General features: G+C 43.4%; 1 protein-coding gene across 1 annotated transcript; it reads right to left on the reverse strand.

Annotated features, from left to right (window-relative positions):
- Positions 1 to 2,898: 2,898 nt before the first annotated feature.
- On the reverse strand, positions 2,899 to 7,181 carry LOC121995249 (flocculation protein FLO11-like). The gene is made up of 2 exons (XM_042549034.1): positions 6,096 to 7,181; positions 2,899 to 3,285 (listed from the first exon to the last, which is right to left on the reverse strand). Exons 1-2 carry the CDS (start codon positions 7,179 to 7,181, stop codon positions 2,899 to 2,901), a joined length of 1,473 nt encoding a protein of 490 aa, XP_042404968.1.
- Positions 7,182 to 26,109: the final 18,928 nt, after the last annotated feature.

The raw sequence follows: 26,109 nt of genomic DNA on the forward strand, positions 1-26,109 counted from the left end.
GTACAGGAAATGCTAGTAATAATAAAGCAATACCGACAATGAAAAAATAAATAAACACCGGAGGAGCACTTTTGTCGGAGCGTTGTTGACGTCGCACTTGAACGTCGAGCAGCAAGACCAGCAGTAGAAGAGTTCTCAGTAAAAATTGATTTCTGAAGCTCCAGCCTGCGGCTTCTTTTATATGTTGTTCCGGGCGCCTGGATCCCTTCCGGGCGCCTGGAGTGTGACGTAACTGCTCGAACCAAGATGCTCCACGTGGCGACGACTTGGCTGGATAAAATTCGCCTTCCGGGATCCTTCCCCTCCGGCCGCCCGGACCACCTTGTTCCAGAAGACTCCTTTTTCTGCAAAACAAAGTTAGTCCGAGGCAAATATACATCCTGTAAAATAAATTGTTAGCACAGTTAAAGTTCAACAGATGGATAAAGAGAGTATGACTTAGATTCCGTCTTTCGAGACGGAATCTAGTCACGATCTCGACTTAGACATCCGAAATGGATCTAAGCCGGATCGACGCTAATGTCCCTTCCCGGAACGCGTCCTCACGGTCACTCCCTCCGGTGACTTACCTCACTTACCGGCCAGACGTCCGGTCAGCCCGTGGACTTCTCGCCAAGCGTCCGGTCAGCCCGTCGACCCGCTTGGACTTCTCGCCAGCTATCCGGTCAGCCCGTCGACCTAGCTGGACTTCTCGCCAAGCGTCCGGTCAGCCTGTCGACCCGCTTGGACTTCTCGCCAGCTATCCGGTCAGCCCGTCGACCTAGCTGGACTTCTCCTGCACACTCGATCAAAGTGTCAGACAACAACAAGACTAACTTAACCTATTTGTCATTCATCAAAACCTAGGTTAAATCGTTAGTGCTAGCCGCACCAACAAATATGACATACAGTATCAGCCGCGTACTACTATTAAGAATAGGCCCTAGCAGATTTCTTAACAGAAATACATCAAATCAACCCTGAAGAAACGTGGAAGATCTATGTGGATGGGTCTGCTAATCATCATGGAAGTGGGGTCGGGGTCTTGGTAATATCTCCTCAAGGGGATATACTCCAGGTGACAGTGCGATTGAATTTCCGAGCCACGAACAATGAAGCAGAGTACGAGGCTTTATTGGCTAGATTACAAGCAGCTCGGCATGTTGGGCGGCTCGGGTAATCATCTATTCCGATTCTCAGTTGGTGACTCAGCAGGTTACTGGAAACTTTATTATAAATTGTGATAAATTGCAAATGTATCGAGAAGCTTATGAGAAGATGAAGGCAGAATTTGCAGAGGTCATTGTAACAAAGATACCCCGATCGGAGAATGAGCGGGCAGATGAGTTAGCCAAGATGGTCAGTTCCTTAACAACTTGGGTGCTGAATCGATCAACGGCACAAAACTTTTTGATAGCCCAGATAGATTTGCAAAACAACGCAGAAACAACTATTGATTGGCGGGCACCCGTGATCAATTATCTTAGGCACGGTATCTTGCCAACCGACCCCGAGGAATCTAGGCTGATAAGAAGACAGGCTCATGCTTATGTCATGATCGGGGACCAGCTCTACAAGAGGTCCTTCTCCCGACCCTTACTTAAATGCTTGAGTATGGAGGAAGTTGACCAGGCTTTACGAGAAATACATCTGGGATGCTGTGGAAATCACATGGGCGGTCGGACATTATCTCGCAAAGTGCTCCTGGCCGGGTATTTCTGGCCTACTTTACAGAGGGATGCTCATAAGTTGGTGAACATATGCTTGTCCTGCCAGAAACATCAAAACCTGACCCATCGACCTACAACCCTGTTGAGAACATCTATCGTGTCCTGTCCTTTTGATCAATGGGGTATGGATATTGTGGGACCATTTCCAATTGCACCAGGTCAAATGCGCTTTTTGTTGGTGGCTGTAGACTATTTTTCCAAGTGGGTAGAAGCGGAAGCTCTGGCACAGATCACAGAAGATGCGGTCATCCAATTCTTGTGGAAAAACATCCTTTGCAGATTTGGTATTCCTCACAAGCTGGTGTCCGACAATGGAAGACAATTTCAAGGGCAAAGAATACAGGCTTGGTGCAAGGGATTTGACATAACGCAAGCATTCACTTCAGTAGCTTATCCTTAAAGCAATGGGCAGACCGAGGTAATTAATAGAGAAATAGTTCGAGGCTTGAAAGTCAAATTAGATCATGTTGGTGGCAATTGGGTGGAAGAGCTGCCAAGCATTCTGTGGGCTTATCGTATAACACCTCGGGAAAGCACAGGTCTGACACCGTTTCACTTAGTCTATGGTAATGAGGCAGTGGTACCCATAGAAATTGGAGTACCATCAATCAGAAGAACATTATACGATGAAGGAAATACAGAATGACGGTTGGCTGAGCTGGATTTTATTAGTGAGACCCGCGATCAAACGGTGGCTCGACTGGAGGCTTATCGACAAAGAATGAGGTAAAATTACAACAGAAGAGTAATTCCCCGATTCTTCGGAGAAGGAGATTTGGTCTGGAAGCAAATCAAGTCAGTGGGGGACGTGACGAAACTAGCATCACAATGGGATGGACCTTATAAAGTCATTAAAAAGCTAGCCTCTGGGGCCTATTATTTACAAGATGAACGAGGCAAGAAGTTAGATAGACCCTGGAGTGCTAATTATCTACGACCTTATCGAGTCTGAAGAGACAGGCCTGGATATACAGATTGAGAGATAAGCTGAGTCATGATTTATCTTATGGGTGGGTCGGCAGATCGAAGAGAAGTAGATCGGAAAAAAGAGAAATGTGCAAGCATAGTATATGTAAAACATCATGACAAAGCTAAGCAATTTAAGGCAAGCATTAAAAGGGGAATACAAAAACAGCAAAGTACTTTACAAGCAATTTTTGAATCATTGTGTACAAAAAGTCAAAAAAGTTCAGTCGAAAGGGGCAAATATTTCATCTGGAATCTCTTTGATGATTCGATCATGGTCTAAGAATTCAGGAGGTGGAATGGACCTTAAATAGTCCTGCTCATGAAGCTGTCGCAGAGCCCCTCCCGCCCCGTAGATAGCAGATGTGGAGAAGCGATGTCCCACCTGTGCATAAAATTCCGGAGAACGCAGATACTCAGCTCGGTGTTGTAGGCAGCGATCGTTTTCCCCTTCTCTGTAAAGGGCTAGAGCTGTTGATACGCCTTCTGTGGTGGCCCTAGCTTGAGCTAGTTCACTTCTGGTAGTGGCCAACTCTGTTACTTGGGAAGCCAATTGGGTCTCTTGAGATGTCAAATGGGCCTCCTGCGATTTCAACTTTTGATCTTGAGCCTGCACTAAGGTTTCAGCAGCACGTAACAGTTAGAGTGTATACTGAAAGCCTAAGCTTTTGTAAACATTTATTTTGAATAAAGAATCACATTTGGTCAAAATTGTCTACATTTAGTTATAGTTGTTCAATTAATTTATATTGTAGATAACATAGTATGTGGTGCCACATACAAAAGATGATGTTATCAGTACCTTATAAATTATAAACAGTAGCTCACGACCAAAATGGAAAGGAACAAACCATTGGAAGGTCGTAGTGTAATTAGGAATTAGTTTATCTTGACTAAATAATTACACTAGTACACTTAGAGTGTATTTTACAAACCATTAGAGGTCGTTTCTTTTATACTAACTTTATAAAGGAACAAAGACCTCAGTTATTATGGAAGTGTGTGCTCTTAATCCTAATATAATAACAAGTACATATATTTGATATTTATTTCTTTAATTTATCAATGGGTGAGATTTAGTTCGATAAATCAATAAGCCCGATAAGTTGGGAAATGATATCACTTATAGTGTGTGTTGTTGATTATAGAAGGAAATTGTGTCCTAGTATCTAGGTTGATAATGTCCCCAAGAAGAGCTCATAAGGTTTGTCATGTTAAACCCTGCAGGTGGACTTAGTCCGACATGACGATAAGGATGAGTGGTACTATTCTTGGATTAAGATATTAATTAAATGAGTTGTCAGTAACTCACTTAATTAGCGGACATTCGACATCTTAAACACAGGGAGACTAACACACTCATAATAAGAAGGAGCCCAAAAATGTAATTTGAGATTGGTGCGGTAGTTCAATAATAGTTCTCTAGTGGAATGAATTATTATTGATAAAATTAAGTTGTGTGTTCGGGGCGAACACGGGATGCTTAATTTTATCGGGAGACCAAAACTAATTCCTCCTCTCGGTCCCTATCGTAGCCTCTTATTTATAGAGTACTATACCCACCTATATCCACCTTCGTACCCATGATGTAGGGGCCGACCAAGCTAGCTTGTGGTTCAAGCTAGGGCCGACCAAGCCTTGGTTCATGGGTGGCCGACCCTAGCTTGAACCCAAGCTTAGGTGACCGACCCCCATTAAATTAAAAAGAATTTTAATTTTAAATTTTTCTTATGTGAAAGATATAATTTATTGGAAAGATTAAAAATTAAAATATCTCTTTTAAAAGGATCTACAAAAGATTAAAGAAAGAGATTAGATCTCTTTCCTTATTTGTAGATTGGAAAGATGTTTTATTTTTCTTCTTTATAAATTATTCACATGTAGAAAAATTAAAATTATAGAAATTTCTTTTTATCAACCATGAAGGGATTTTAAATGAAATTTTATTTTTTAAAAATTTCCGAAGACAAATAAGGAATTTTAATTGTTGATTGAAATTACCTTGTTTGCTCTTATTGAGGTGGCCGACCATGACATGATAAGTTAGGAAATTTTGTTTTATTTTTCTTAATTAATTCATGTCAAGGAAAGTTAAGGAAATTTTATTGTAATTAAATTTCCTTATTTACCAAAGCTAAGGAATATAAAAGAGGGGGTTGAGGTGCCTTCATGAGACACAACCTCTATTATTCTCTCCCTCTTTTTCCTTGGTGTTGTGGTCGACCATCCTCTCTCCCTCTCTTCCTCTTTGGGGTGGCCGAAACTCTTCCTTGCTTGGAGCTTTTGTGGTGGCCGGATACTACTTGGAGAAGAAGAAGAAGAAGGAGAGAAAGCTTGCATCCCTTGGAGCTTAGTTGGTGGAAAAAGTTCTTTATCCTTGGATTTTGGTGTTTAGCCGAAACTTGAAGGAAGAAGAAGAAGGTGCTAGGTGGTCCTCATCTTGGAAGATCGTTGCCCACACAACGTCCGAGGTTAAAAGAGGAATACGGTAAAAAATCAAGAGGTCTTTCTAAAAGGTATAACTAGTATTTTTCTTTTCCGCATCATATTAGTTATTTTTGGAAATAATACCAAATACAAGAGGCATGCGATTCTAGTATTTCGAATTTATTTTCGATGTTGTGTTCTTTTGTTTTTCTTTTCCCTTGTGATTTGATTGTTCTTTTTGGTTGACCTAAAGTTATTTAAGGAAATTAAATATTAGTTTTCCTTAAAAGGCTTTGTCTAGTCGGTGGTGGTTGCTCCCATATCCAAGAAGGCCATGTGCCTCGCCACGTCAGTACTGGAAGTCAATTTTGGAAATTAATATTTAATAGAATTAATAACCTAGGTGATTTGGATTGAAAGTGTTAAGTTCCGCAGGAGATCCAAGTCTAAACCTAAAAGAACAAATAAATTAAACTTTGGATCAAACGTGTTAGGTTCCGTAGGCGATCCAAGTTTAATTTAAAAGAACACATGGTAGATAGGAAAAGGTTCAGACCTTTGTACAAAATTTTTGTACAGTGGAACCATTAGGTTTTCCGAGTAGCAACCAACAGTAACTTTTGAGCTAATTGGTCCATCGCTCTTTGATGCTCTGAAGCATGCTGATTCATACTTTGTTGGTGTGCGTTATCAGCCTGACTCTGCTTCTCCCGAAGCTCTTCAAGTTCGTGCTCAGATAGGGCTAAAGACACTTCCAGACTATTTTTCCTACTGGTCAGAGATTTTATCTCCGCTCGCAGGGCATGGCTGGCCTAGGCAGGATCATTTAGTTGTAATTCCAATTCAGCAACATGGTCTCGTAGCATCTTATTCTGGTGATGGGTGGCATGGAAGGAATGGTTCATTATCAAATATTCTGCACATGCCTGAGATATGCAAGGAATTTCTGATAAGATCAGGAAAAACAACAGTTGGGAAGTTTTTGAGGGGTACCTTGATATATAATTCTGTAAATTGATCCATTTGGGCCGAAGGAGGTAAAGAATCCATCTGTCGCAGGCTTTCTTCCCACACAGTGGCTAGACGACCTTTTATTTTCAGAGAGCTGGTGGGAACATCCGTCCGAGACCATAACTGTGCTTCAGAAGGAAAAGTAGTACAGTAGTCTTGATAAGTAAGAGGAGGGGGTCCTGAAGGACCTGCAGCTGAGCCAGGGGTATCTGAAGGATCGGCGGTTGCACCAGAAGGGGCAGAAGATGGTCCCCGAGGGGGCTCTGTAGGTGGGACAGCGGAAGGGCGTGTGGAAGGGCTAGCTTCATCACCTTGAGTGTGCTGCGTGCGGAATGGTTGAGCCAATGGGGGCATGGTCTGGCTACTGGATGGAATAGGAAGGTCGCCCGCAGGGCTCGGGATTGGAGGTGAAGTCACTTGATGAGATGGGGTAAAGTTAGGTGCACGTGGAGGAGAAGGAATAGAGGAGGGGCCCGAGTCTGGTATTACGCGAGGGGCTCGACGCCGACGCCTCTGAGATAGTGGCTGGTCATCCGAATCGAATTCATCTGAGGGTGATCGAGCCCTGCGCCTAGAAGGACTGGAAACATTCAGGTTCAAGCGATCATTCGCAGTACGGGCTCGACGAGCCACTTGGTAAGCATCCCGAGAGGCAAAGCTGGTAAAGGGAACGTTGCCTGTACCCCCACCAAGGCCCGTCACTCTTTCGCCGGTCCCCCGGCCTGGGATATGAGTAGATCTAGGAGCACTAACAGGAGATAATGGGGTAGATGAAGCAGGCTGGACAGTACGTGGGGCCCGGGGGCGAGCGGGAGCCCGAGGATGTTCAGGAGTAGCCGGCTGAGGTCGAGGAGCAACCCAGGGGCGAGAGGGAGTGGCTGATCGAGAGGCTCTAGCCGTCCGGGTGCGAGTAGGAGGAGACAACAAAGAGGGTAAAGCAGCAGGAGACCCTCGTCGAATGGGTCTGCGTGGAGGATGAGACGAGGAAACTACACCGATTGAAGATGAGAGCGAAAGGGGAAGTGCTCTTCTTTCCAAGATAATTTGCCCTCGCCTCATTATCTCCATGTCACTTAGAGGCAGGGGATGAACTTCTGAAGCATAGGTCAAGATTGCAGCTGCCGCAGGTAAAGAGTGGGATTAGTTTCCCCAGTCCCCCCCCTAGAAGAAATAAAATGTTTATGCAAAGCAGAAAGAAAAGCTTACCCAGGGAGTGAGGCGTTTCCTGAGTCATATTACTCAGGCGAAAGTAGGACAACAGTTCCTCAGATAGAAGACGTATCAAGTTAATGCGCCAGCCGGCCAGACGGGAGGAGGCTTCCGAATAAGAGGCGTCCAGATGAAATTCACCCAGCTCCGGAGAGGGGGGGAGTGATTGTTGCCATAGCAGAGGCCACTCCACGTCGCGAGGAAAGGCAATAAAGAAAAATTGGTTTCTCCAGCTAGGGTCGGAAGGCGGTAAGGAGGAGAAAAAATTAGTGCGAAGACGGGGGTGAAAATGAAATACGCCTTCTTCTTGGCGCCGTAGGGTAAAGAAACAATGAAATAAGTGGACGGACCAGGATATTTCGCACACTTCGCACAGAATTACGAAACCACAAAGGATTCTTATGGAATTTGGTGTCAGTTGCCCCAGAGGTATATGAAAATAGCGGCCTATGTCGGTAAAGAAAGGATGTATAGGAATGTGAAGGCCAGCCACAAATTGTTCCCTAAAAAAGGTGCTGGAGCTAATAGGGGGATTAGAGAATCGATGTACTCCAGTGGGGATAATCACTTGCACGTCATCCTCGACCCGTAGGTGTAACGTAAGTCATCTCGAGCACATTCGTCGAAAGAGGAAGAGCCGGGGTAAAGTATAGACACCAAAGAAGAGAGATAAGAAGGGCATGCCATGAAAAGAGGAAACGGAAAGAGGAGGACTATGCGAAGAAGGATCTGGTCGAAAATGGCAGGAGTAGGAAGGATACGAGCGAAAAAAAAGAAAGGGATATCAAGCGTGACCAGCCAAGAGGGAGAAGAATATTTGTAGACGCCTATCAGAGGGGTAATTTAGTCAGCCTGTTATCTAGCGGTGCAAAATAATAGGCGGGAACAACGAGAATCATAAGATCCACCTCGAAAATCACGCCCAAGGGCATATTTGGAAGAACAATGGTGCGGTATACGAGGAGGATCTCGGGAAAGGTACTTGTAGTTGTTAAAGTGCTCAGGCTTTCCCAAACTGGAGATAATTATCGGATTTCTCGGTCTGCGAGTTCAGACCGGGATCACGAGGTACCCTGATCTATACATGACTTCTACTTTCTGATCTTCGATTATTCAGACCTGGAATAAGACGTAGGTCAGAGTTAGACATAGGCTGGTCTGTGGTTAGACAGGCCTGGGATGAAATGCAGGTCAGGAGTGTGATCTAAAAGGTGCGGCCAAATAGTAAGCAGAGCCTTGGGTTACTTCAGAAGGGGAGTATGCCAAATTATCAGCAGGAGAGCCACATTACGAATGAAGTTAGCAAACACATGAAAATCCGCAAGCAAGAGACATCATGAGGTATATAAGCATGTTGGAATAAAGAAAAAGCATTGAATCAGTTAACAAGAAAGTTGATTTGTACATCCAGAAAAAGTACTTAGGAAAGCAATATATACAACCAGATTAAGATTTTTTGCCAAGAGAAGGAGGATGATCTTCAGTGGGGCCAGCTATATGCTCCGTAGGGCCAGAAGTAGGTTCAGCCGGAGGCTCGGGTAAGAAAAAGAGGTCGTCATCGTCTTTAAAAGAGGGGAAAGACCCATCAGAAATTTCATCCATGATGCGACCTATGTCTACAAAGTCCTTCGTAGGGACAGATAAAATCATATTCTGCTCCAGCATTTGACGAGCTCCTCCACCCACTCCGCAGCATACCATGGAGTGCATTATATCTCCCATTTTCTTTATGAAGAAGGGAAAGGTGACATATGCTCGTCTGTAGGCCCTCAGTCGACCTACTTCGCCTGCTTGATACTCGGCCAGCTATGTCTCTGCTTTCTTCTGGTCAGCTTGGGCTCGAATAAGGGCCTCTTGACCTTGGAAGACATCCTTTTGAATCTTCAGAAGGTCGACCTGCACAGTTTTGAGAGTTGCCTAGTTGACCTCTAATTGGCTTTGTAAAGCTTTCTCCCGGCCGGTGATAGAAGCCAGTTGATTTTGAGCTTCTGCCAGAGTCTTTTGAAGGCTTTCCTGAGTTTCTTGTGAGCTAGCCAATTGGGCATCTTTCTTCTCCAACTCCGCCTCTAACTCTTGACGCTTTTTTACCTCGACGGTCAACTCTGACTCACTAGTCTGTAAGGCTAGTTCCAATGCCTTGATCTTGTCAAAAGCTGCATGAGAGATATCACGGGCCGATCCAGCCGACTCTCCAATCAAACGAAGATAGTGAGCCAGATCCGCAGGTGTGGGGTTGAGAGGATCGCGAGGAGTCAGGGGCAACTCTATTTCCTCCAGGCGAGCTGTCAACGCTTCATTGTCTCTCTGTAATCTACAGGCGTGCTGAAGAGCATTTAAGTTGGCAGAGCAGGCCTGGATTGTGTGTCAAGTATGAGGAGAAAAGAAAGGTTATAAAAGATTGTAGTAGAGAAGCGCATGTGTAAAGGGACTTATAACAACCATTTGACAGGCCGCATAATCCAGCCCCCCCAAAGGAGCATTCTTCCAAAATTTGCGATTGCTGGTACACCAGGAGGCTGCTAAATCACCCTCTAATTCGATCAGCGCAGTAAGGAGGGAGCCCCATCAGTAGTTTCTGCGTCTGCCCGGGAGCCTGTAGAGGAAGGCACGCGCCAAAAATCAGTAAAGGAGTACGTCTTGTGGGGTTTCCTTCGGGATCTAGAAGTGGACACGGGAACATCCGTGGGAAGGGGGGCCGATGGAGTGCTTGAGCTCCCGGGCTGGTCTGGTAAAGGTAAAGATGGCTGACCGGGAGAAGAGCTTGGTGCTGGCAAAGAAGCCTGTGCAGGAGTTGTGTCTCAATCAGAAGCCGGGACTGATACGTGAGGTGACGCGATGGGAACTTCAGACCCCGTAATGCTCTCTCGTGCAGGAGCAGTTGCTTCAATTTCCAAGGAGCGGAGGGGAGCAGATGAGCGACGGCTAGGCGGGATAGGTGGAGGTGACGCTTGAATAGCAGGAGTCACTCTCTTACGCTTGCGTTGAAGTTTCAGGCGCTCAGCCGGTTAGGGGAATGCCACTTGCATCTCTTCAAGTTGCGCTACGGTGGCCTCCCCGGCCTGTTCTCTCAAGACTTCTTCCATCTGCCCTATCCCGGATGGATCAGCTTGTTCTACAGTGACTGGGTCTTCAACTGGAGCTGCATCTAAGGGAAGTGCTGAGGAAGTTCCCTCATGAGCCGTCGCCGGTAGAATTGTGGATGGATCATGAGCGGACTGCAAAGCAGAGGGGCCAGACCGGGAGGAAGCTGCTACGCCTCGTCTAAGCTATTCGCCCAGATTTTTCAGATAAGGGGAGGACCGGCGCTTAACGTCAGAGGAGTAGGCTCGATACAAGGCAGCTTCTGCGATAAAGAAGAAAAATACCTCAATAGCGAATAATAGGTAAAAGGAACGGGGTCTTACCAAATGGAGCCCCGATGTCTTTCTGAACAGGGCTGAGCCCAAATAAAAATAGAAAGCCCTCCAACAACAACACGGAAAAATTAACAAGTACGCTTTGCAGTGCTTCAGAAGCAGAGATACAAGCAGGCTGGTGCTGGTGCGAGGGAAGGTTATCAGGGAGGTCTGGGCGCCATTGTGTGGGCCCGACCAGTGGATGGGGTAGTCTGACAAAGAAGAAGCGGGATTTTCATCCCATGTTCGAGGAAGGCATATCTGCAAAGAACTTATAGCCGGGTCTAGCTTGTACCATGAATACGCCCGGCTCAGAACGTTTGAAGGAATAAAAGTGGTGAAAAAGATGAACAGTCAAGGGAAGTTCATATATTCGACAAAGAATGATGGTACCGCAAACTGTCCTAAAGAAGTTAGGAGCAAGTTGAGAAATGCAAACACCGAAATATTCGCTTAAGGCAGAAATAAATGGATGGATGGGAAAGCGAAGACCTCCTAAGATCTGGTCTCTAAAAATAGTCACGAAACCTTCTAGAGGGTTAGCCGGATGCTCCTACTGTGTGGGAACTCGGAGTTCATAAGTGTTATCAAGATGCAGGTCCGAGCTAATTACCGACAGGTCATGGTCGTCCATATCAGAAATGAAGCAGGAATACCAAAGAGTGGTCTTACCATCAGCCATTATCAGAGTAAGGGGGGTCGAGGAGGAGATTAGTCGAAGAAGGGAAGAACGCTACGCTAGACGGAGAAGCTTAGAAGAAGAAAGGAGCGGACGCCGGTAGTCTAAGCGACAGGAAGCAAACAGGCAAAATGCGCAAGACAGTGGCGGCGGACGACCTTTAGGGTTTATAAAGGGAGTATGCATAGGGAATATTGAAAAGAGTATCTTTTTGGGTGAATCGCTCAAAACCGTCTGATCATCTAAGAACATGCTCTTATGGGTAGGCGTGTATAAAAAGGAATGCTGTAGGCGGTGTCACTCTGCATAAGCAATAAAGGCTAAGGACAGGTGTCGACCTCCGAGGAGCCATATTAATGATGAATGTGATAAGGAAATCATGATATGAAGCAAGCGTACGGAAACGATTACCACATGCTTTTCTGGGGAACCGTGAAAGAAAAGTAGCGGGAAAGAAATTCAAACATCGCGGGGCACAGGCTAAGTGTTAATATGACTATCCCTTCAACACTACTAATAATGTTTTTTGATGACAGACGAAGCCCTTCGAACGATTACGGGTCGGGGTTTCGACTCTCAGGTCGGCAACTTTCATCCGGATCGGAAAGTTAGACCCCCAGGTCGGATTCATGTGTCCTGGTTAGCGGATGGGTCAGCCGGGGGGCAACGTTTAGTTGGACCAGGGAACAAGCTGCTCGGTCGGCTGTACCAGACTCTTGCCTCAGTGCAAGTTATAAGTGAGCTCTGCTCTCACGCTCAACGACCGAGCTGCTCGGTCGGCTGTCCCAGACTCTTGCCTCAGTGCAAGTTATAAGTGAGCTCTGCTCTCACACCCAACGACCGAGCTACTCGGTCGGCTGTCCCAGACTCTTGCCTCAGTGCAAGTTATAAGTGAGCTCTGCTCTCACGCCCAACGACCGAGCTGCTCGGTCGGCTGTCCCAGACTCTTGCCTCAGTGTAAATTATAAGTGAGCTCTGCTCTCACGCCCAACGACTGAGCTGCTCGGTCGGTTGTCCTAGACTCTTGCCTCAGTGCAAGTTATAAGTGAGCTCTGCTCTCACGCCCAACGACCGAGCTGCTCGGTCGGCTGTCCCAGACTCTTGCCTCAGTGCAAGTTATAAGTGAGCTCTGCTCTCACGCCCAACGACCGAGCTGCTCGGTCGGCTGTCCCAGACTCTTGCCTCAGTGCAAGTTATAAGTGAGCTCTACTCTCACGCCCAACGACCGAGCTGCTCGGTCGGCTGTCCCAGACTCTTGCCTCAGTGTAAGTTATAAGTGAGCCCTGCCCTCACGCTCAACAAACTTAGCGGTACTACGGCTTATTATTGCTTTGGCTCGAGATATAGAGACTAGTACAGATCAGAGAAAGGAACACAGTCATAAAGTAGAAAATTGGTTTCATTCCATAAAGAGGGATTCGTAGAGAGAAACATTTAACAGCATTCTCAGTCGCTATCTGATCCAGATACTTGAGGCCCTTCCTCTAAGCAAGCTCTAGCTCGAGCCAACTCTACCTTGGCATGATCAAGAGCGGTCCGCAGTTGAATAATGGTGTCGTTTTGCAGTTGATTCTCCTCTTTTAAAGATGTCACTTCATCCTCATGCTTCAACTTCAAATAGAGGATATGATGGAGTTGAGCGTGAAAGTCTGCTTGCGTTTTCATCTTCAGAGCCATTTCTGCCCGAGTCCTGCATTTGGCTGCTCGCCATAACTCTTCAAGTTCCTTGCAAAGAGAGGTCTGTAGATCCCGGTTCAAGGTCATATCATGTAAAGCTTTCTCGGTAAGAGCTAGTCGCCGATGCAGAGCAGACAATTCGGGGGATTCCATGAACACGTTCACAGGGATAAAGAGAATATGCGGATAGGAAGGGTGAAATATCTCCAAATCTTTTATACGAATGAGGAAGGTGAAAGGGCTCTCAAAGCTGGAAAAGGCGCTTGGGAGCTGATGTCGTAATAAAGGCGGATTCGACTCGGAAGTTAAAGAGTTAATGTAATCATGAGGGGCGCTTGGTTACCTCACAGTTAGGCGAGTATGTCTCACATTGACTGAAGCATCTTTAAAGGATCAGGTTAAGCAGCCAAGGGGTGCTCACAACAGACCAAGTGGGTAAAAAGAATCAGGCAGGAAGGACTGCCCGGAAGGATGAGCCTATCCAACTACTAAACATCAAGGTCACAGACTAGTACAACAGCACAATTCAGCGAGCGTATAAAATATTATTACAAAATCGACACTCGTTACACAGGCTCAATAGCTAAGTTTTTGTTTACTAGTTACATAAGAGAAGGGATACATGCACTATTACAGAAATAAAAGTCCCACAAGAAGGAACGCCCAACAAATTAGGAGCCACTGAGACAACTAAAGCCCAGGAAGGAGCCACTAAGACAACTAAAATCCGGAAAGGAGCCACTGAGACAACTAAAATCCGGAAAGGAGCCACTGAGACAACTAAAGCCTAGAAAGGAGCCACTGCGACAACTAAAATCCGGAAAGGAGTCACTGAGACAACTAAAATCCAGAAAGGAGCCACTGAGACAACTACAGCCCGGGCAGGAGTTACCGAGACAATCAAGGCTCAGACAGGATCCACAAGAGTTAATTAAGGTCTGTGGACACTGCCTTGAGAAGGAACATCCTGGGGGTCAAGAGCCGCAAGGATCTTATAAGCTTGGGCCAACTCTGCTTGAAGGGATCTGATGACGGCTTGTTGCCGAGCAACGGTGTCTTGTTTATCGTCAAGGCATGCACGTAGGAGGGATAGCTCGGCCTCATGTTCTCGCTGCAGACGATCCTGGAGGTTAAGATGGAGTTGCAGGTCAGACTGGTATTTTTCTTTCCTCGTGTTTTCGGCGTGGACACAAGATTTAGCAACGCGATATAGGGCGTCTGCGTCCCGCCAGGAAGCAAGTGTACGGTCTAGCTCCGTCGTCAGGTTTTTTAATTCGCACTCCTTCTCTGCAAGCTGTTGGGTGAGTTGATGTATACACATTTGGGGGGTTGGCTGATCAACTTCATCGGAGGAAGGCGAATGCATCGTGTCAAATAGAAACCGGGAGCAGGCAAAAGGATGAAAAGCAGGAAGAAAGCAAAGGAAAAGAAGGATATGAGAAGGGAGCGTATTGAGGTCTTTTTAAAGAGGAGATTGAGTAGTCAAGACAAAGCAATTACTCAAGCACCGTATCCCAGGTAACCACTGAAGCAATTACATAAGCGCCGTACCACAAGCAACAACTAAAGCAATTACTCTGGCACCATATCCCAGACAACCACTGAAACAATTACGTAAGCGCCGTACCACAAGCAACCACTAAAGCAACTATACATACAGGATACCCTAGGTGATAGGACATAAAGGTTGGCACGGTAGGAGGCGACAGGACATAAAGGTTGGTACGACGTGAAGGGCCGGGAGCAGAGAGCGCGAAGATGTGCAGGGGTCTAGTCAGTCAGACTCGGGTCTTCCTTCGACTAAACTTAAAGGGGAGGCTTGTGATACGGTATATGAATGTGGGGTCTGTGAGATGATTTGGCAAGGAGTCAAAGCTACGGAAGGGTCAAAGGTCATGCCAACCTGGAGGTCAAAAGTCTAGCCCTCGTGGCTAGTCAAAAGTCATGTCATCCTGGAGGTCAAAAGTCTAGCCCTCGTGGCTAGTTAAAAGTCACGCCAGCCTGGAGGTCGGGAGTTTAGCCTCTGGGACAACGCCAACGTGTAGGTCAGGAATCCGACCCAACGTGCAGGTCGGGATGATCATACGTACAGGTCGGGACGTTCACACCATGGATAACATGCGCACACAGGTCAGGGATTCGACCCAACGTGCAGGTCAGGATGATCATACGTACAGGTCGAAACGTTCACACCATGGATAGCATGCGCACACGGGTCAGGGATTCGACCCAACGTGCAGGTCAGGATGATCATACGTACAGGTCGGGACGTTCACACCATGGATAACATGCGTACACGGGTCAGGGATTCGACCCAACATGCAGGTCAGGATGATCGTACGTACAGGTCGGGACGTTCATGCCATGGATAAACAACAGATGGACACAGGTCAGGAATCCGACCCAACGTGCAGGTCGGGATGATCATACGTACAGGTCGGGACGTTCACACCATGGATAACATGCGCACACGGGTCAGGGATTCGACCCAACGTGCAGGTCAGGATGATCATACGTACAGGTCGGAACGTTCACACCATGGATAGCATGCGCACACGGGTCAGGGATTCGACCCAACGTGCAGGTCAGGATGATCATACGTACAGGTCGGGACGTTCACACCATGGATAACATGCGTACACGGGTCAGGGATTCGACCCAACGTGCAGGTCAGGATGATCGTACGTACAGGTCGGGACGTTCATGCCATGGATAAACAACAGATGGACACAGGTCAGGAATCCGACCCAACGTGCAGGTCGGGATGATCATATGTACAGGTCGGGGCGTTCATGCCGTGGATAAACAACAGATGGATACGGGTCAGGGATCCGACCCAACGTTCAGGTCGGGATGATCATACGTACAGGTCGGGATGTTCATGCCATGGATAAACAACAGATGAACACAGATGGAGTCAGATCATGGAGAGAACTTAACGCGTAGGTCGGGGAGCCGACCCAGGGTTCAGGCCAGGGTCTTCATACCATAAGTAACAACAAACAGGTGCAGGTCGGGAAGCTGACCCATCGTGCAGATCGGGAATCAGTAGATCGTCGAAATACACATCGAATGACAGACGAAGGTGGGTCAGGGGGCCAGACGCTATAGGATAAATAGGCCTGCAAGGAATCGTAACCACTCGTCAGAGAACAATCATTATATGTCAGGGAATATTCTAACAGTGGGAGGCTCATACCCCTCTTGGTTTCTCCGCCAGCCTATGAGAGAAAGCCACGTATCAACCACCACCAGACAGCCTGACACCCGACATTTCTTGACATTCACCAAGTTCCAGAAGCCTCAGTTGCAGTATAAAAAGGGATGCTTTGTCCCTTACACAGGTACGCTCACTCGTCACTTCTTACCAGTCTTTTACTCTTTCTTGCTTTCTCTATGATTTCGGGAGAAAAAATACCCGACTTGAGCGTCGGAGGGCCTAACCCGAGGACTTTTTCCCTGGTTTCTAGTCTCTAATGACCGTGTGACTTATCTGAGTGTGTACAGAACGATAACGCCATCATCCTGAACTTTTCTTCCCTTCGTACCACCGCTCGTGCGCATTTGTCCAGGGGGTGACTCACTGACTCAGCATCTCAGCGACTTTTCGTCAACACTCAGCACAGCAAGGCCCACCCTCATCCGACTTAGCTTCTGGACAGGATTAATACTAAAATTTTATAGAGTAATATCGCTAAGTTTTACAGATCAATATTATTGAGTTTTGTAGAGTGACATAGTTGAGTTCCACATAACAATATTGTTAAGCTTTTTTGAACAATACAATGAGATTTATCCCCACGAATTAATTAAAACTTCTTTGAGCAATACAATTATACTCTTCCGAGTACGCTCTTCCAAGTAATATGGTTGAATCTCTCGGAAATAACATAAATGAGAGTATCAAAGTATTATGAAGCTTATGGTTGCCAACGTGTGGCGATGGACGAAGGGAGAAACAAGTAGTGAATGCCGAAGTTAAGTTGGGTTTCTTGATTTCTTCCACATTTTACATGGTGACCAATGAATAAAGAAATACGTAGTGAGTGTTAGAGGCGATTCCTTTGATTCTTTTCTCATTTTACGTGACGACAAGTGAATGGAAAAATACATAGTAGCTGTCAGAGGCAGTTCCCTTGATTTCTTTCTTAGTTTGGGTGGCAATTAACAAGTGGAGGAACAATAATGAATTGTTAGAAAGTTCATCCTCACTTAGGAGAGAAGAGGTGAGCGTGAAGGTGAATGATCATGTATGAAGGCCGAGGAGATGGCTAGCTCAAATAGATGATTTGTCGATGAATAGTTGACTCTCCAATCCAGGATAAAGCTCCTCAATGATCCTGCGTGTTGCGCAAGAAGGGCAACATCTCTCAACCTCTAATGTGCGGAAGAAGAGGAAGAAAGAAAAGAGATCGCGCAGAGCAACAAGACAAAGACGCACAAAAGGAGAGCAAACACGAGAAAGGAAAAGAAGAAGAGAAAGAAAAAGAGTTGCCGTGGTTCGGCAACGTGTCTACTCTACAAAAATGACCAAAACTTTATTAGAATTTTCTCTACACAAGAGAAACACATCTAATAGTTCTTGTGATTGTTGTTGTACAATAGGTTTACAATGATCTCTATAAATAATGCATAAATCCCAGACTCGGTAAAATCATAACAGAATTTTGTTATGGAAAATCGTAACAGAATTCTGTTATGAAAAACCGTAACAGAATTCTGCTATATAAAATCGTAACAGAAATTTATTACGAAAAATCTTAACAGATTGTTTTTCCATAGCATCCATCGCATTGACCTTCATCCAAATATAAGTTACCCGTCAACAATTTTTCACCTTAGCAAATATTCATCCCTTCGAAGAAACAAATATCTGAACAAAATTCCACATGGATCTCTGGGTCTGAACTTCCTTCCTCTAGCATCTAAAGATATGGATTAAGTTCAAGAAATGCTTGAACTTCTCTGTGGTTACTGTCTTTGTCAGCATGGCTGCAACATTGTCTACAGTGTGAACCTTCTTAAGTTGAATTTCCCCGGAAGCAATCAACTCTCTGATCTTATGAAACCTCACATCAATGTGCTTGGTTCTTGCATAATACACTTGATTTTTCTCCAAATAGATAGCACTCTGACTATTGTATAATAACTTGACTCCACCTTGCTGAACATCCAGTTCTCTGACCAACCATATAAGCCATAAAGCTTCCTTCGCTGCTTTAACTACTATCATGTACTCCGACTCCATAATAGACAATGCAACAATAGATTATATCATAGATTTCCAACAAATAGGTCCTCCTGCCATAGTGAACATGTATCTTGTAGTAGACCTTCTGTTATCTAAATTTCCTATATAGTCCGCATTTACGTACTCAGCAACTGAAAGATCTTCCGGTTGTCTACTGAACATGATATCATAATCAGTTGTATTTCTTAAGTATCTGAAAATTCACTTCATTGCATCCCAATGTGGTCGACTAGGATTTGAGAGAAACTTGCTTACCATACTAACTGCTTGCGTTAAATCTAGTCTCGTACAAACCATGACATATATCAGACAACCAACTGCACTGGCATAAGGAACCTTTGACATCTCTTGGATCTCGTCATCCGTCTTTGGACACTGTGTACTGGATAACTTGAAGTGATGTGCCAGGGGTGTGCTCATCGACTTTACATTCTTCATGTTGGACATATCCAGTACCTTCTCTACATAGCTACGTTGAGACAACCATAATCTCCCTGCAGCTCTATTCCTGTGAATCTCTATCCCAAGAATCTTCCTGGCCTCTCCCAAATATTTCATGTCAAATTCCTTGCTCAGTAGCCTCTTCAATTTATCAACCTCTTTCATTTCTTTGCAGCAATGAGCATTCATCTTTAAGGCTCTTCACATATATGCACCAGTCATACTCACATTTCCTATATCCGTTTTCAATCATGTATGAATCAAAATGTTTGTATCATTGCCTAGGAGATTGTTTCAATTCATAGAGCGATTTCTTCAACTTGCAAACCAACCGCTCTTGTCCGGACTAACTAAATCTCTTAGGTCGTGACATAAAAATATGCTCCGCTAATTTCCATGAAGAAATGTCGTCTTCACATCCATTTGTTCTAGTTGCAAATCGTGATGTGCCACCAAAGCCAACACTGCTCTAATTGATGTATGACTTACCACTGGAAAGAAATTTTTTTCATAATCAATCCCCTTTCTCTGTGAATACCTCTTTGTTACCAACCGAGCCTTGAACTTCACTTCTTCTCCCTCTGACATTGCTTCTTTCCTCTTGAATATCCACTTGCACCTATAGCTTTCTTTCCTTTAGGAAGTTCCACTAGATCTCACGTTTGGTTCTTATGCAACGACTCTATCTCCTTTGTCATAGCACTCATCCACCTGCCTTATCAGAGCTATGTATCGCCTCTTGAAAAGATGTAGGGTGCGCATAAGATATCAAGTCTTCGAATCCATATATGGTGGGTGCTTTTACGACTCGTCTTGTTCTGCCACCAGCTATAGTGTGATGCTCCGTGTGCTTTGAGCTAGAATCATCGAAATCATAAGTCTCTAGCTCCACTTGCACAATATCTTTCTCCATGTTGCTTTGTGGTGTTTCCTTTCCTTCTTCCTGAGTACGCTGTATCATAGTTTTCTCGTCAAACAGCATATCTCTGTTAATCACCACCTTTTGCCTTAGGATCTCAAAGTTTGAAGCTTTTAACTCTTTTCTGATACCCCAGAAAAATGTACTACTTTGACTTCACATCCAGCTTTGACCTTTCCTCGCTTGATATGTGCATATAGGTTGGACATCCAAAAACTCGAAGATGAGAGTAATCTACTTGATTCTCTGTCCATACTTCCTCTGATACTTTGCCTTCTAGTGCCGCCCTTGGTGATCTATTAATGAGATAACATGTCATGTTAACCGCTTTAACTCAAAAATTATTTGCAAGCCTTGCATTCAGCCTAAGACATCTTGCCTTCTCAATGATTATCCTGTTCAACCTTTCTGCTACCCCATTCTGCTGAGGTATCCTGTGAATCGAGAAATACCTCATTATCCCATGTCGTTCACAAAATTCCTGAAACTTTGAATGTGTGTACTCAGTCTCATTGTCTAACCTAAGACATTTGATATTGTTGGAGTGTATACTGAAAGCCTAAGCTTTGTAAACATTCATTATGAATAAAGAATCACATTTGGTCTAATTATCTACATTTGTTTGTAGTTGTTCATTTAATTTATATTGTAGATAACATAGTATGTGGTGTCACATACAGAAGATGATGTTATCAGTACCTTATAAATTATAAACAGTAGCTCACGATCAGAATGGAAAGGAACAAACCATTAGAAGGTCGTAGTGTAATTAGGTATTAGTTTATCTTGACTATATAATTACACTAGTACACTCAGAGTGTATTGAGTAGGACCATTCGAGGTCGTTCCTTTTATACTGACTTTATAAAGGAACAAAGACCTCAGTTATTATGGAAGTGTGTGCTCTTAATCCTAATATAATAACAAGCACATATATTTGATATTTATTTCTTTAATTTATCAATGGGTGAGATTTAGTTCGATGAATCAATAAACCCGATAAGTTGGGAAATGCTATCACTTATAGTGTGTGTTGTTGATTATAGAAGGAAACTGTGTCCTAGAGATACTAGGTTGATAATGTCCCCAAGAGGAGCTCATAAGGATTGTCATGTTAAATCCTGCAGGTGGACTTAGTCCGACATGACGATAAAGTTGAGTGGTACTACTCTTGGACTTAGACATTAATTAAATGAGTTGTCAGTAACTCACTTAATTAGTGGACATTCGATATCTTAAACACAGGGAGACTAACACACTCATAATAAGAAGGAGCCCAAAAATGTAATTTGGGATTGGTGCGGTAGTTCAATGATAGTTCTCTAGTGGAATGAATTATCGTTGATAAAATTAAGTTGTGTGTTCGGGGCGAACACGGGATGCTTAATTTTATCGGGAGACCAAAACCAATTCCTCCTCTCGGTCCCTATCGTAGCCTCTTATTTATAGAGTACTATACCCACCTATACCCACCTTCTATACCCACCCAAAGGGGGCCGGCCAAGCTAGCTTGGGAATCAAGCTAGGGCCGGCCTAGGTATATTTTGGGGTGGCCGGCCCTAGCTTGAACCCAAGCTAGTAGGGCCGGCCAAATAAAATTAAAAAAGAAATTTAATTTTAATTTTTATTATTATGTGGAAGATATATTTTAAAGAGAATTAAAATTAAAATATCTCTCTTGTAAAAGATCTACAAAAGATTAAAGAAAGAGATTAGATCTCTTTCCTTATTTGTAGATTAGAAGAGATGTTTTATTTTCTCTTTAAAATTATTCACATGTTAATAAAATTAAAATTATAGATATTTCCTTTTATTAACCATGAAGAGATTTTAAAGAGAAATTTTATTTTTTAAAATTTCCGGAAACAAATTAGGAAGTTTTAATTGTTGATTAAAACTTGTCCTCTTTTGTATTCCAATGTGGCCGACCATCACAAATTAATTGGGGAAATTTTATTTTATTTCTCTCAATTAAATCATGTCAAGGAAATTAAGGAAAATTTATTGTAATTAAATTTCCTAATTTACCTAGGCCAAGGAATATAAAAGAAGGGGTGAGGGTGCCTTCACAAGACACAACATCTATTATTCCTCTCCCTCTTTTGTTCCTTGGTGTGGCCGGCCAACCTCTCCATCTCTTCCTCTTGTGGTGGCCGAACCCTACCCTTCTATTGGAGCTCTTGTGGTGGCCGGATACTACTCGGAGAAGAAGAAGAAGAAGGAGAGAAAGCTAGCATCTCTTGGAGCTTGGTTAGTATTTTGGTTTTTCTCCTTGGTGAAGCTTTTCTTTTGTGGCCGAACCTTGCTTGGAAGAGAAGAAGGTGGTTGGTGGTTTCTCATCTTGGAAGATCGTTGCCCACACAACGTCCGAGGTTAGAAGAGGAATACGGTAGAAGATCAAGAGGTTTTTCTACAAGGTATAACTAGTAATTTCTATTTCCGCATCATGCTAGTTATTTATGGAAATAATACCAAATACAAGAGGCTTACGTTCTAGTATTTGAATATGTTTTTCCAAGTTGTGTTCTTTTGTTTCTTTCTTTTCCTTGTGATTTGATTGTTCTCTTTGGTTAACCTAAAGTTATTTTAGGAAATTAAATATTAGCTTTCTATTAAAGGTTTTGTCTAGTCGGTGGTGGTTGCTCCCATATCCAAGAAGGCCATGTGCCTCGCCACGTCAGTACTGGGAACCTTTTATGGAAATTAATATTTAATGGAATTAATAACTTAAGGAGACTTGGGTCGAACGTGTTAAGTTCCGCAGGAGATCCAAGTCAAAACCTAAAAGAACAAATAGATTAAGTTTTGGATCAAACGTGTTAAGTTCCGCAGGAGATCCAAAATTTAATTTAAAAGAACACATGGTAGCTAGGAAAAGGTTCAGATCTTTGTACAAAATTTTTGTACAGTGGAACCTATAGGCTTTCCGAGTAGCAACCAACAGATATTTCTTCCGATATGGTTCTCCACTTCAGTTTTCCACAATTTTAACTTTGTAAAAGTTTCTGATTTGTGACACATGAAGTATACCCAGACCTTTTGTGAGAAATCATCAATAAACTTACAAAATACAAGTGTCATCCACGTGATGTTACACTGGCTGTTCCCCAGAGATCCGTATGTACGTAGTCCAGAATCCCCTCCGTCTTTTTTGTTGCCGTCTTGAATTGCACTTTGCTCTGTTTTCCAAGAACACAGAATTTACAAAATTCAAGCTTGCATGTCTTGACACCCTTTAATAAATCTCTCTTGTGAAGTTCTAGCATCCCACGTTCACTGATATGCCCTAACAACATATGCCACAAGACTGTACTGTCTGATTCAGACTCCATCGAGGTGACTCCACCTACAACTGCAGTCTCTATCAATTTGTAAATGTTTCCTGCTACCTTTTATCCTTTCATTATCGTCAGAACTCCCTTGCTGACCTTCATCACCATACTCACTGATTTGTAATTACAATCAATATCATCCAGTGTGTCTAGTGAAATCAAGTTCTTCCTAAGCTTTAGTATATATCTGACATCACATAAAGTTCTGATCACACCGTCAAACATCTTAATTCTGACATTTTCTATGATGATAACTTTGCATGACACATCGTTTCCCATCAACACTGAACCAGAATCAACTACCCTATAGATGTCAAACTAATCCTTGTTTGGAGTCATATGATATAAACATGTAGAGTATAAAATCCATGAATCTGTCAGCTGCTCCGAACTCGATATAACTGATAGCATATCTCCATCACCTCTCTCTGAATTTTCTTCTTCAACTATGTTTGTAGACTTTGCCGAATTACCTTTGTTCTTGGCAACATATTTCTTTATCTCTGGACAATCTCTCTTGATATGACCTTTGCCTCCACATTTGTAGCACGTGATCACCTTCTTCCTTCTCGATTTAGAATGAGCCTTGTTGTTGTTGCCCTATCCATGTCGAGATTTGCTTCTACCATGCTCTTGATTGTTATTTACTAAAAGTCCTTCTCCTTGAGAAACAATATCGCTTGTTTTCTTCCTTTGTTGAAAACCTAGCAACGCACCTGTGATCTCCTCCAATTTAAGGGTTTCCTTACCCCACATCATAGTAGTAACCAAATTCTCATACGTAGGAGATGAAGGTAGAGAATTCAACAACATCAGCGATTTATCCTTGTTTTCAATCTTCACATCAACCCGCTTCAGCTCACAATCTGTTTGAATACGTTGATGTGCTGGCTCAGATCGATTCCTTTTGTCATCTTCAGTCCGAATAATTTCTGCTTGAGATATAACTTGTTTGTCAATGACTTTGATATGAATCGATTTTTTAGCTTTTTCCAAACTACCACCAATAACTCCTCGTCCATGAGATGGTACATCACATCATTCGTAAGACAAAACCTGATCATTGCCACTTCCTTTGCCTAAAGTTCTTCTCAATCTGATCTCTCATGCATTCTAGTTGTCTTTCTCCTAGAGCCTTCACCATGTCTTGTTGCACCAACAAGTCTTTGACTCTTCTCTGCCATAATCTGAAGTTTCTGGTTCCGTCAAATTTCACCATATCAAACTTCGTAGAAGTTGTCCCCGATATATTGAATAAATCTGTCACAAATTGTAGCTCTGATACCAATTGTTGTACCCTAAGGATGTCCACATATTTCCACAATGACATGATATTGTCTACTTTGGACCTAGGATCTCATGACTTTGCTCTTGGGTTCTCCCTAAAAGGGCTCATGTCAATAGAGATATCCTACATCTTTTTAACCCCATGATCTTTCCCAAATATTTTCAATGTGTGACTTTGATTGAATCCCAACACTACACACAATCAAATGATTTAACGAAGTATTAGTGACCAAAGACCAGGGAAGGGATTCTTGGCAAGGCCCTCCGACGCTCAAGTCAATACCGAGGAAGAAGAACGTTAGTGGATGTGCGAATGAAGATCTCATATGCGAAAATTGCGTACCTTGTTAACGGAAAAGACCCCCCTTTTATACCACCTCTCACGATCTCCATGACTATGAGGTGACTTCATGCGTCAAAGTTTGTTAGGTAGTTCCTCGAAGAGCTTCCGAGGAATATTTTTTTACCAATAGATGTACTTCTTTTATCGTTTATAACTTAAATATTTTTTGAAGTTGTTGGAGGAGGATGCCATTATAGATAAATCACCAATGGGAAAACAGATAGACTCCGAAGGAGCTTCCAAAGGAATATTCCCTGATAATTATACCAGATTATTAAAATATTATCGGTTGTTTGTCTGCTGAATATATCTCTGTCAGTCCACAAGGCTGACCGTATTGCTTGCCATTGTATCAATATGCTCTATTATATGTTAAATACTGCAAAGATCTGTTCTAATATAGTACCCACAGTATGCCAAAGTTTCATTCAAGTAGTCATATGATAGATTATGTATATTAGAGCTTTATTTTAAGGATAAGATGTTATTAAGTAACTTAAACTCGGTCGACCTGTGCCTGATCGAGCGGATATGTAGAGTTTCTTAAGGATAAGTGTCTTTAAGCTCATCCGATCTTTTCATGCCTAACTGGGTATACACGGATATCCTTATGCTCGACCGACCTCTATCAGGTCGACCTTATACTAAGAACTTTATGACACCAAGTGTCTTTAAATCCGCTCGATTTTTACGTGGTCAACCATACACAGAGAGTATTATGTTCGATTGTCCTTCTCCGACCGATCTTATATTAAGAGCTTTATAAGGTCAAGTGTCTTTTAAGTCTACCCGGTCTTTATCTGGTCGAGCGTATACAGAGAGTTTTGTGTCCGATCATCCTTCCTCTGGTTGATCTTATACTGAAGGGTTTTCAGAAGGCCTAAACTCTTAGAGCTCAGTTAAATTTTTTACCTGGTCAAGCTCCCTTGTGCTCGGTTGACTACTCGACTAATCAAATACATTATTTCTTGACTTTCAGAGTAAAATATTAGAATATTTATATCTGATTGACTTTTACGTCCGATCAACTTTATTTAAGCTTCCTACTTTGTAACTACTCGGGTAGGACCCTAGAATTTTAACACGGGACGATCAACAAGTTATATGGGAGGTGCTTTCCTATTCTACCTTCGACCCTTATCTTACTTTAATTTTGACCATCACATCATCTTTGCGATCAGTTCATTATAATCAGTATCAGCGAATGACATGGAGATTCTTTATATATAGGAGCGATCGTAAGGAAAGACAACTCTCCTCCTTTAAGCTGTGGCCTCTTCTTTTCTTTCTTTCGTCATTTTCTTCTTCTAATGTGTAACTGCTTGAGTATAGGAGCGATCATGTCGACAAGCACCCAAACTCTAATCTATATTACACCTTAGGATATCAGATCTCATAAGTTCAAAGGCGGATTTAAGCTTTCTGGAAATGAGGCCATCACTTTCTGCTCGGACAAAAAAAAA

The sequence above is a fragment of the Zingiber officinale genome, chromosome 6A (assembly GCF_018446385.1).
Source record: "Zingiber officinale cultivar Zhangliang chromosome 6A, Zo_v1.1, whole genome shotgun sequence".
Taxonomy (NCBI): Eukaryota; Viridiplantae; Streptophyta; class Magnoliopsida; order Zingiberales; family Zingiberaceae; genus Zingiber; species Zingiber officinale.

Excerpts from the sequence above, each read along its gene's own strand:
- LOC121995249 (XM_042549034.1), bottom strand. The coding sequence starts at position 7,181 with ATGGAGATAATGAGGCGAGGGCAAATTATCTTGGAAAGAAGAGCACTT. Across the intron at positions 3,286-6,095 it reads TTACAGAATTATATATCAAG|GCTCAAGATCAAAAGTTGAA; the intron begins GTACCCCTCAAA and ends ACCTTAGTGCAG.